The following is an 11,965-nucleotide window of genomic DNA, read 5'->3' as shown; positions in this document are numbered from 1 at the left end:
ATATATTTATCAATTTCGAAATCGATTTTGGCAACCTAATTGCCTCCCGATCTCATGTAAGGTAGGTATAGGAGAATATTTATACAAAAATATATAATTCGATAAAATACGTAAATTCTGTTATCAACTTATATATGCTAACATGGCATCAAACAGATAGACTGGACTCGAAGGTCAAAATCGAAAAATGTAAATATTGAAGGACTCGAAGCTTTCACGGCATCAAAATATGGGAGGACCGTTGGAAAAAATTCATGAATGTGGATGGAAATTATGATGAAGAATAAAGACGTATTTCGTTTCAAAAATTGTTCTTTCATTGTTGTTCCAAAAGGTTTTCAACCATGTAGTAGGTGTGACGGAAAGAGTTCCGACTGGATTTATCTCCCAAGATGGAGGATTATAAAGTGTGTATGGTATATTTCTCGCTGTCCTAGTTCGAAGAACAAGACAGATAGAATGGACAGAATATTACAGCCTCAAAACAATCACACGAAACTTTTACGTTTCCAGCGAATTTTTAAAACCGAAAAAAAAATTCAAGTGGTATATATTGCAAATCATAAAGCAAATCTGGTGCAGCAACACCACCTTTTTTAATAAAAAGAATAAGCTGTTATTCGAAATGTTTCCAATTCTTTTTTTCTTACTTTTATGAACGAAAAATATTACCCTTAAGATAACAAAGCTCTCCAAAAATAAACATATTTTTGTTGATCATTACTCTCAGGCTCCTTACCGAAAATATGCGGAAGGTTTTAAGCTTTAGTAAAAAAAAGCAAACCTGGAAATACCTTGCATTACAGTCTACAAAATGTCATATTTTACTCAATGCAATTTTCGCTTTCGTTTGAAAAGTAATTCGCATGAACTACTCAGAATCAGTGATGTCGCCAAATACCCAGATATCAATGTAGTCTACCGATGGGTGTCAATAATAGGAGGAAACATCTATACCAAAGTTGTTTTCTCAAAATGAACTCAGTGATTTATTACGTGATCAAGTTAGGCAAGATAAAACACTTTGTCAAAGCGTTGGCCGTGGAAGAATATTATTTTACTGACATTTGTAAAAAATTTCCGAACTTAGTATGGAAAAGTTGAAAGGTGGAATAGTTGATGGTCCTCAAATACGGCAAATTAATGAAAGATACAGACAATGTCAAGGTTACAGCTATTCCAGAAATTGAAGCTCGGAAAAGGTTTATGTTGATAGTCGAAAATTTCCTAGGCAACCACCAAGTACCAAATTATGAAGGAATTGTGCAAAATTGACAAACTGGAGCCATCTTTAGGAGCAAATTTGAGTATCCAATTAAACTATATTCGTAATAATCTGAATACATTTTCGGCTAATTTTGGAAATTGTAGTGAGGAACAGGGAGAACAGTTCAACTAGGATCTAAAAGATGGAAGAAAGGTATAAATATTTATGGGATCTTCACTTGATGGTAGATAATTGCTAGTTCTTAAAAAAAGTTTCGACTGGGAAATTATAAAAAAGAGCTCATAAAAGGAGTTTTATTGGAATATAACACATGCTTTCGACATTTGTCTTTATATTTACTTCGATGCCTCCTTATTTTTCAAAAAAAAACTGACATTACAAAGATTTCGATTATTTTGCTTCATGTTTTATGAGTTTTGTAAAGTAAAATGAAAATAAAGATTTAAAAATAGAGCAGAACAAATATTTCAACACCATAGTTTCATGAACTGTGGGCATAAATATTAAAAATCGGCTTTATATCTAGGGCAACAAAACCACTGTAGTAATTTTTCATAAAATGTTAATGATTCTAAGGTAAAAAAAAAGAAAGAAGTTATTAAAGAATATTCAAATAAAAATAAGATATTCACACCGAATTTACAGTTATCAGTTCGGGATCAGTAGGTAAAGGGCTCATGATCTAGAATAGCATATCGTACACTTATAACCAGCAAAACTCAATCATACTTGAAACAAAATTTCGTGAGAAAACCACAAAATGATACTCACAATTTGACATGCAATTTGTAACAATAACAAAACTATTACACTTACATAAAGGCAATTATCGACATCACCCAACGAAATAATTTTTTTCATTCTGTGATCAACACTTTCTTTTACCAACAACAAACGCTATACGCGTTGGCAACGATGCCAAAAACACTTGAACACGCGCCTCGCCGTCTGGCCCGACAATCAACAAGAGCAACACTTACCTCTTATTGGTCGAAGAAGACAGTGTGGATCGGCGAGTACAACCAATAGGAGCGCGACCACAACAATGAACGCCAACACTTTGCTGCTAATGAATAAGGTTGTGTTGTGCAGCTGTAAGTAGAATAGGAAAATACTTGTAGTAAAGGCAACAAATAGAAAAAAGTGACAAGATGTGTATGTATGAATTTTAAGGTAGAAAACTAAATTTTCTAATTACAGGCGTTTAAAATTTTGTTACTTTTGCCTTAGTGCCTGCCACATTTCATTTTGGTTCAGCTGTCTGTTTGTATGAACGTATGGACACACATATGGGCATGCAAGCAGATATGTTTGTGAAAATATTGTTGTATGGGTGATAATTTCCGCTTCTAAGCAAATATTGAAACAATTCTTTGCTTTAAGTAATCAACTTAAGAGGAACCAACTGAGCGCACACGCGCCACACTTTCGCAAGTAAGCAACGGGTGAACAGTTGGAGAATACCATGCCGATCGCATAATCGATATTATTATTATTATAATATTTAAAAGGGATAAGTGCGAGTTTCGTGGATATTACAAAGAACACAGTGAAATTTGCTAAGAAAAGTTTAAAGAAAATATATTTAAAAAAATACGAAAACTAATTAAAAAATTCTCAAATTTAATCATTCGGCTTTGTTGTATATTTCTGAACTTCTATATTACAAATACAAATAAGAAATTCGCTAATAAATTAAGAAAAAGTATTAAAAAGAGTACGAAAGTTAAGTAAAAAATTCGTCGACTTTATTGTATATTTCTGAACGTTTGAAAACCTAAAAACCACGACATATCTATTAAACCTCGCGCCACAATGCCCGGACAATACACACCACCCACCTCCCCAGCTCTTTCAGATCAAACCATAATGCAAGATATGCACGATAACAACATAACACCGCCACCACAAACACCAGCCACCTACTCACCGAATTCCAGCGGCCCCACCACATACTCGTGCTCTTTCGCGGCCACCACCAACTCACCACCGCCGGCGCCACAAAAGGAGTCGCGCTTGTTGCGCACACCGAAATGTGCACGCTGTCGCAATCACGGCGTCATTTCTTGTGTGAAAGGTCACAAAAAGCTTTGTCGCTGGCGTGAATGTTGCTGTCCGAACTGTCAATTGGTTGTCGATCGGCAGCGTGTGATGGCCGCCCAGGTCGCATTGAGACGCCAGCAATCTATGGAAGCATTAGAGACACAGTCGATTGGTCAAAACGTGTTGAGTGAAAGTGCTTCAGCAACAACCACAACAACACAAACATATGGTAATACGGATGTTAAGACAACATTGAGTTCATTTCGCACCAAACAGGCGCTGATCGCACAAAAAAAGATCTACAAGCAACGTTTGCGCTCGCTACAACAAACAACGCTGCACATAACCGCTGCTATGGAAGGTGAGTTCGATTAAATTTATACAAAAATAGATGTTTAGTTTTATTTGGATAATCATAGGCAAAAATTATAAAAAATCGCATCACACAAATTTTCTTCAGCGAACTAATTTTTTCATTCATTCAATCAGTCTTTCCTTTGCGCTGGCACACGCAAGCAATACCTAGCAATCTTGCTATTCGTGCCACACAATCGTTTCTGTTTCTGCGTTCACGTAACTTACTTTCTCATTCATTCATTCATTCAATCGGTTTTTTGTTTATTCGTTTGTTGCTCAATTGAAGTTCAATTAGCGGGGAGAGTCAGCTCATCAGCCAGTGCACGCTTTGATAGACAGTTTCATTTGGCACCAGCTGTCGACAGCTTCCATATTACATGTGCACCCTCCAGAAATCACACATAAATCGACACTCTCATTGAGTTCTGGATTCACAGCTCCATATACTTACTAAGTTGTTTGAAAGGATTTGGCATTGCCCTTTGTATTTCTTTTCACTTTTTGTTTTTGTTTTTTGTTTACACAAATCAACAATTCACCTAAACTCATCAGTCGAATGTGGTATCAATCAAAAATGTTCTGCTAATGCATTTATTTGCTAATATTTGAAGCGTTTTTGTTAGACGTCTGTATATAAGTATACAATTGACTGGCGCGTTAATGGATTGGTAATATTTTCTTATTTTGCCACACCGAAGAAATTAGCTAATATTCATATCTCTGTTAGAAGCAATTTTTGTTGTTTGTTGATGGATATTATTTATTATTTTTTGGGCTCTAATGATTGAAGCAAGAAAATATAAATTGTGTGTTAACAGTTTGCCACATTACCATAGAGTTGTTAAATATATATACCTCCACGGAACATCCTACCTTGATGCTTAACAGCAAAAATGACAAGTTCACTAAAGTTTATGACGCTTTTAAATGTTTCTTTATAAGAATGGGTCGTAGTGATGTCTCCTGTAATCCAATAGCAGATCTTCTCAGAAGCTCTAATACGCTAGATTTGTTCCACTTTTGAAAATTTAGATTAATGTGGCGTCAAGGGCTACCACCCAACCTTCCCGACTACTAATCAGCACCAAATTAACGCATATTAGCTCCACTTTGATTAACTTCCCATGGAACGTTTTACGTTTAGTTGTCAGACCAGTTTGATCAACTGATACATCTGCTAATTGCATCTATCCTAAATTAGCTCGCACGAAAAGCTCTTTGAATTTTTGCTGTAATACTTGGACAGTCACAATCAGGTGTCCAAGTCCTTAACTACGATTGGGTGCAAGAGTCACCCCGACGACGTAACCTAACCTAAGGAATATTACACTTGTCATCACCGACTTTTTCCAAGCAGTTTTTGTTAGTTGTATAGACACAGTACTTTTATTTAAAAACCGAAAGCCAATTGTGGTCTGAACCTCACTTTGGCGACTGTTAAAGTGAAGTCTCTCCATCATTTTTACTCTGCTACCCAGCGGTACTTTTTCAGTTTTGGGCCGAAGTAAAGCCGAGATCAAGCAGACGAACCTCAAATAAATAATTACATGCTTAGTTTCTCCAACTATTTCTTCTTTCTTGTCATATTTTTATTTACGTCATTCTAACCTATTTTTCTATCTATTTTTTTTTATTCTTAATTTATCTTATTATTAATTTTCCTAATTTTAAACACTTCGGTTAGTAAAATAATTTAAAATTCTCTTGCAATTTGATGCTACAGATTATAATAACACATTGTTCACCTTACGGTTGTTTATATCACCTAAAACTAATTGAGATAGATAATTCAGTTATATTTCAGAGTTGAAATCCGGATGTCTGTCTGTCCGTCCGTTCGTCTGTACGTAAAAGCTGTAAAAATTTAGATATCGTAATGAAACTTAATACACGTCAAACATTTTTGAAAAAGTGGCCCTCCTAAAAGTTTAATATACATATCTCCTAAACCATTTAAGATACATACAGGTATAACTGAATTCGTTCAGGAGAAAGCACTCCTGTATGGTTCTGTTAAAAACTACGAAAAGAGCGATAAATCACTAAATAAATACGCCAGAGACATTAAATTTTACAACACCCCAATCTGACTATAACCACGCCTACTTCCCATATAACACAATCTAAAATTCCATCCGATTCTTTCACTTTTCAATATGCAAATCAACTACCAATGAATGTATTGGGATAAAACTTTGCCGGAATAGTGCGCTTCAAGTCATCTTTTTACCAAATATTGTTAAAATCGGTGAACATTTTATCGATGAGATATGTTGTTGAAATTCGAGGCAAATCCTTTCCTGCCAATATGTCAAAAATGAGTTAAATCGGATGAGGGCTTTTCTTAGCCGCCATATACCTAATACAAAGGTTTTCGAAATTCCGGTTTGCCTTTGTATCTTTGTGTTAAAAATGAATAAAATCGAATGAAAACTTGCTCTAGCCCCCATACGAATATAACTAATTTCCCGATTTTCGAACATCCAGCTGATTTTACTCCATATACACATATTGGTGATGATAAAAGTACCTTAATGAAACTCAGAGAGAATATTAAGAGTATGTGGCTTGTTAATAGTATGTGTAATTGTCAAAAATATACCTTAGGTCCTATATACCTAATATACAATTTTCAAAATTCCGGTTGGCCTTAAACCATATATACGAATTACATCGACTCGCATACACTATATATCAATGTATGAGTTATATAAGAAATGTAAAGTAAAAGTATGTGAAATCAACCCATGCCTTTAATAACCCAGACCTTAGTCTAGACCTCATACCCCTAAAATAAAGAATTTCGATTCTCTGCTTGACGTTTTCCACATCAACTCAATCGGTTCTTTTCGGTTTGAGTTTATATCACATATTTCACATTTAAAAATGATTTTAACATAATTTTCGTTGTCGCGATTATAATATATTAATAAATCTAAGTAAGTACATGACCATCAATATAAGTTAATAAGATACCAAATTTAATTCTAGTCCATTCTCCATTTCGTCGAATATTTAATATTGAATTCTTTCGCAACATTTCTTAATATTTTTAAGTTTTGCCAACATATATAAGTATTTCGCCGGCTCTGATCTTTGCAAGTTGAAAGAGTATAAAATGTTCGGTTACACCATTAGTGTTACCTTACTTGTTTTTAATTCTATGGTATAAGACAAAAAAATATTTAAAGAAATCGTCTTAAGATATGAAAAGGGTAAAGACGGGCCAGGTCTGATGACCGATGGGTTCAGGTCGAGACCGAAACAATATTCATTTCTTATAGAAAATGTTTTCAAATATTAGTGCCCAGCTATTCCTGCTGCATAAACCCAACGATTAAACCAATTTACTGCTTACATTCTTACTCAGGTCTTGTATATATTCAAATAATCAGGATATAGAGACACTAAAACTGGGATTTAGGTCAAGTAACAACTAAATTTGTCTACACATCTTTCCTTGTTGGTGAACTCAACTTTAAATATATATGTAGTTGGCCATAATTTCCTTGAGGGTATACAAGAAACTATGAAATCATGTATGTACTATGTGTGTAATGAATACGTGTCTTGATTGAAATATTGAAATGAAATTATGGTTGATATTAAAATTTCCGACCATTTGGCTTTTAACACTTTGAGTGATTTTCGAGGAAATTATGAATTTTAATGGACATGTAATTGTATGGAAATTATGTTGGGATAATGTTTATGTGTATAAGATGATACTGTAAAAATATGTACATGAAATGGTTAAAATTATTAAATATTTTAATACAAATCTTTCTTTTTCGCCTTAAAACTAGCCTCCTGAACCAATTCAAGCATGCCAAAGCTCAATCCAATCTTCCATACACTCATTATAAGCCACGGCTGGGATGGCTTCAATGCCTTTGTTTTTTCGGTTTTGCCTCATTTTTGGAGCGCCATTCATTATATTGTTGGACAGTTTCGACGATTTCCTTAAACTTTTCTATCTACGTCGTTTTTGCAAAAGTCTCACGTCTTTTGGAATGAGTCTGGTATTGAAACGCTTCATACCCAAAGCATTAACCGGAATGTGTTAAGAGATGTTCTTGAGGCTATAGATAAAATAAAGAGCTTGAAGTAAAATGAACTCGATATTAAAAATATTAAAATCAATTACTAGCGAACTTTTCGCTATACTTATACTTTATCTGTTTGTCGAATAAAAATTCTTCTTTGGAACTTAAAAACTTATTGAAAAAATAAATACTGTTTCTGCTACAGAGAGTAATTTAAAGTACAAATATATATCGTGTGATAATTTCACATTCATATGTCTGTACACATGTATGTGTATGTACATGTGAATACACACGTGCAAGCACACGATCTTTTTTTTCGGTCCCAAACCGCAAAATAAATCACACAAAAAATAACTTTAAAAAATATGACTTATGAACGAGTAGTTAGCTCAAATTTCACGACATATATGTATATATGGCTATGTGTTGACCACTTTTAGACAGATCGAGACCTAGACTGGTGCCATACTGTCTGAGACAATGCAGACAAACCAGACATACTGTCGCCTCTGAACCGAACACCAGCGACCCACACTTAGAAAAATCAATTACTTAGTAATTTGATCCTTTAAGATGCGTAAAATAGTATAAACGGCAGTGAAAGCAACCCATACACACACGCATACAAACATATACATACTTGTATGTATGTATAGTTTCAAGAGGGCCAAATGCCCACAGAAAAAATTAAAAATAAAAACAAAAAATGTTACAAATGCAGGAAATGCAGCCACAGCAGCAACAACAATAAACAAAAGTTCAGTGCAACTGAAAAAACACATAAGAAATGTGAAAACAATAACAAATTGTTATGAACTAACCAATTGTATTTGTAATTGGAGTCATTTGTAAGGACATGCGCTGACGATATCCTGCAATTTGACTAACTCAAGCCACGCAGACGTTTGGTGAAGCACTTCAACATTTTTTGAGTGTGTGTTGGTGGCCTCATTAAGCATACGCGCAGACTAGTGTCTAAAGAGAAATGTAAGAAAAAATGGAAGGCACTTGAAATTGCCCGTTCCATCTGGTTTCCAGAGAAATCCGTTGTTTACGTAAATGCACACGAAGTAACTCAATTGCAGAGACAAACAGAATTTATAACATCCTTTTACTCGCGTAGACGGTCACCCACTCATAGTGAGTGTCAATTTTCATCAAATTACCAACACAGCCAAACGGCTGGTAGTGTCTAATTGACGAATTAGTTACTTTCTTCGTGCACTCGTGAAAATTTCACTGCTGAATGCATCGGTGCCACTCAAACACTTCAAAAAAAACCCATCTCCGCTACAAAAGGCACCAATTATTCACTTAAATGTGTTAAAACTATCACACACACATACTCAATTAACACATTTCATTAACATGCTCCTTTCTTTACTTTTCCAGAATACAAGCAACGCTTTCCCACCATTAATTCACCGTTACTGGAGCGTATCCGAAAGCGACGCGCCTTTGCCGATCCCGAACTGAATTGGGTAAACCTGGATGCCGCCACATTGCTGACTACAACTACGCCCCTAACACAATTACACACGACCGACGTACCTCATTCAACAATCGCAATGCCCAAGACTCTGCCACATGGTCATGGTAGCGCTTATATGGGATCACCACCACTGCCGCCCTACTTTGTCACGCCCACATTGTTGCCAGCAGCTGCTCCTGACACCTATTCCTTCTGGAGCGGTTTTGAGAATTATCCTGTCGTAGCTCCCGCTGCTGCGCAATCCATCGACTCGAATTATGCTCCTTTATCGCTGTGGCATGCTAATCTTATGTCACCGCCATCAGCATCAAGTTCTTCTACGCAAGTGACACCTGCTACCACACCAAATGATGCGCAAGCGCAGAGTGTAGACTTAATTACGCCCGTTAAGAAGCCAAAACTTAGCTTTTCCATTGAATCCATTATTGGCGTTAGCTTATAAGATTGTCATAGTGTATAATATGTATACATATATATAATTTTAGTATTTTCATGCAATTTTTTGTGTAAATATAATATATAGTATGTATATGCATGTGTCAATATGTGATTTTAATGTTTAGAATAAATACAACTAAATTAATATTTTTAGACTTCATCATTTTTGATATGTAAAAATGTCGTTGTCCAATACTTTTGCGGGTTCGAAGATTGAAATGGTGAGTTTAAGGCTACTTACTTAAGGCCACACACTGTAGTCAAATGTTTTCAAATCTGGAATTCAAGATGGCCAATCCTCTACAGGTATGAAACCAGGAATATTGCTGGAATATTAAAATTTTTCCTTGTGTGCTGAAGCAGAATCTTGCAGGAAGATCAAAAGCTCTCTATCGACGAGGGTATTGCTTAACTGCTTTACTACGCCTTTAAAAGAGACTCCGCACTAAACCATTACAGCAGCTAATTAGTGACCACGTTGAACTCTTGAAATTACATTTTTTGGGTATTTGGAAGTTTTTGCATATATTTTGTCGTTATTAAAAATTTCTTCAACAGTGAAAACTTTTTTTATCTATAAAAATGATACTTTCATGGGCACGCGCGTGCCACTGAAGAAGCCGTTGGCATCTGTTGATCCTAATTTGCTTCGTGCACGTTGTCAGAAGATGAACAGTTGACCGACGGTAGGACTACATGAAAATGTAGCGATCATTTCGAATAAGTCTTGGCATTGATCCTTAACATAATTTTCTGTTTTCTAATAGGATTTCTGCGAGTGCCTTTGCAAACAGCTTTTATGGCTGAATTGGTTCGAACCACGCGAAGACAGCCACTTCTTTTTCTGTCATCAACCGTAGAAGTTTAAAAAAAACCGATCAATAGTGCTGTAAACAGGCATTCTCGAATCATTAAGTCTTCTGAGAAGCTTATAAAGTTCACTGCAATAAAATTTTTGTTACCTCCCCACACCAATGTTAATAAGCGAAAGCAAACTCTGAACTGATTATTATAGCACAAACAGTCACCGACATTCCTCCCTTCCGTACTTACCGCCGTATCAAACCAAATTTGTCAAAAGTTATACCCGTAGTTGGAACGCAGAAATCAGTTGTTCTCTTTTGTTTTCATTTCACCAATGTTGCCATTGTATACACGATTTTTCAAACATTTAGTTTTTTAGTTATAATTTTTCATAAAGTAAAGGTTAAAACTAAAATCCAACTATTAGAAATAGTTTACCTATTTATAACTAAATGTACATTTATAAATAAATTCTTGTATTCTACTGTAATTTTGAGTTATTTTAAGAATATTTCAAATATATTCAAGTTCATTTTGTAATTACTACAATATATCGATATTGGCAACCCTGCGTTGCAAGAGATTGCTCTCTCACTCTCAGCTCACTCGGTTCTACGGAAAAAATCCAATTTTGGCATTATATACTTTTTGAAACTTGGAAATAGAAATATTCGTGATAGATATATTGAATAATACAAAACAAGAAAAAATCTAATTAAAAATCAAATTTTTCATCCTCACATCAGAGTTAAAAATTGAAAAATTTACTTTTTAACCAAAATTTTTAATAAAAATATTCGCAAACCTTATTTATTGTACATGAACATGTATGTATGTATATTGTATAAAAGTTGCAGGTACCATTAATTATGTGTCTGTATATATTAAAATAGTAACTAAAAAAGTTTAAGACAGTAATTCGCGATAGTACATTATTTTCCATAAAAAATACTAAAATAAATATATTTTAAATATTGCTCACAAAAGTCATAAGCGAAAACATAACAATAAACTAAACAATATGAAGACATGTAAATTATTCGGTATAAATGAGGAAATGCAAACGAACACATACGCACACACCTACGCCGGAACGATCCATATTTATGTATCCGATGAATGATTTTGCCAAAGTAGCATTCATCAAATTTTTCATATTTTTACGATATTATAACAACATATTAATGCAATATTTTATTTTACATACACGCTATGCACTCAAATGCTAAAAGAAATATCTATTTTGCACTTGAAAAACATTTTAATTTAATTAAAATTACTAAAAATTTTATAACCCACGTACTGTAAAATTTAATTTTACCGATACCGCAAACTAACGGAAGTGGAGAGTGGGAAAACATAACCCACGACAAAAATAATAAAAACCAGAAGAAGTAACGGCAAGTTCTTGTTGCAATTTAGTATTCTATCGTTTTTGGCTTTATATATTGACAATGTAGAAACTGCAGACATAAAGATATTCTGGTACTAGTTTCAGTATGTTATATGTAAGAATATTTGAATCCTTAATTATTTTAAAAATAACTTATAAGA

General features: G+C 34.4%; 1 protein-coding gene and 1 long non-coding RNA gene across 3 annotated transcripts in view; one reads left to right on the top strand and one right to left on the bottom strand.

Annotated features, from left to right (window-relative positions):
• Positions 1-11,905, bottom strand: part of LOC118682577 (uncharacterized) — a 76,066-nt gene extending 64,161 nt beyond the window's left edge. The window contains exons 1-3 of one of the 2 annotated variants that reach the window (XR_011396756.1): positions 11,495-11,905; positions 9,849-11,023; positions 2,209-2,320 (exon numbers count right to left, since the gene is read on the bottom strand). This is a non-coding gene — a long non-coding RNA (uncharacterized lncRNA). The remainder of the gene's footprint in view (positions 1-2,208; positions 2,321-9,848; positions 11,024-11,494) is intronic. The other variant, XR_011396757.1, reaches the window with a different exon arrangement.
• Positions 2,975-9,712, top strand: dmrt11E (doublesex-Mab related 11E). The gene is made up of 2 exons (XM_014243684.3): positions 2,975-3,632; positions 9,070-9,712. Exons 1-2 carry the CDS (start codon positions 3,044-3,046, stop codon positions 9,609-9,611), a joined length of 1,131 nt encoding a protein of 376 aa, XP_014099159.3. The 5' UTR covers positions 2,975-3,043; the 3' UTR covers positions 9,612-9,712.
• Positions 11,906-11,965: the final 60 nt, after the last annotated feature.

Source organism: Bactrocera oleae, chromosome 5, assembly GCF_042242935.1.
Source record: "Bactrocera oleae isolate idBacOlea1 chromosome 5, idBacOlea1, whole genome shotgun sequence".
NCBI classification, from domain to species: Eukaryota; Metazoa; Arthropoda; class Insecta; order Diptera; family Tephritidae; genus Bactrocera; species Bactrocera oleae.
This window is presented reverse-complemented; position numbering and strand designations above follow the sequence as displayed.

Coding starts and splice junctions, on each gene's coding strand:
- dmrt11E (XM_014243684.3), top strand. CDS start 3,044: ATGCCCGGACAATACACACCACCCACCTCCCCAGCTCTTTCAGATCAA. Junction 3,633..9,069: donor CATAACCGCTGCTATGGAAG/GTGAGTTCGATT, acceptor TTACTTTTCCAG/AATACAAGCAACGCTTTCCC.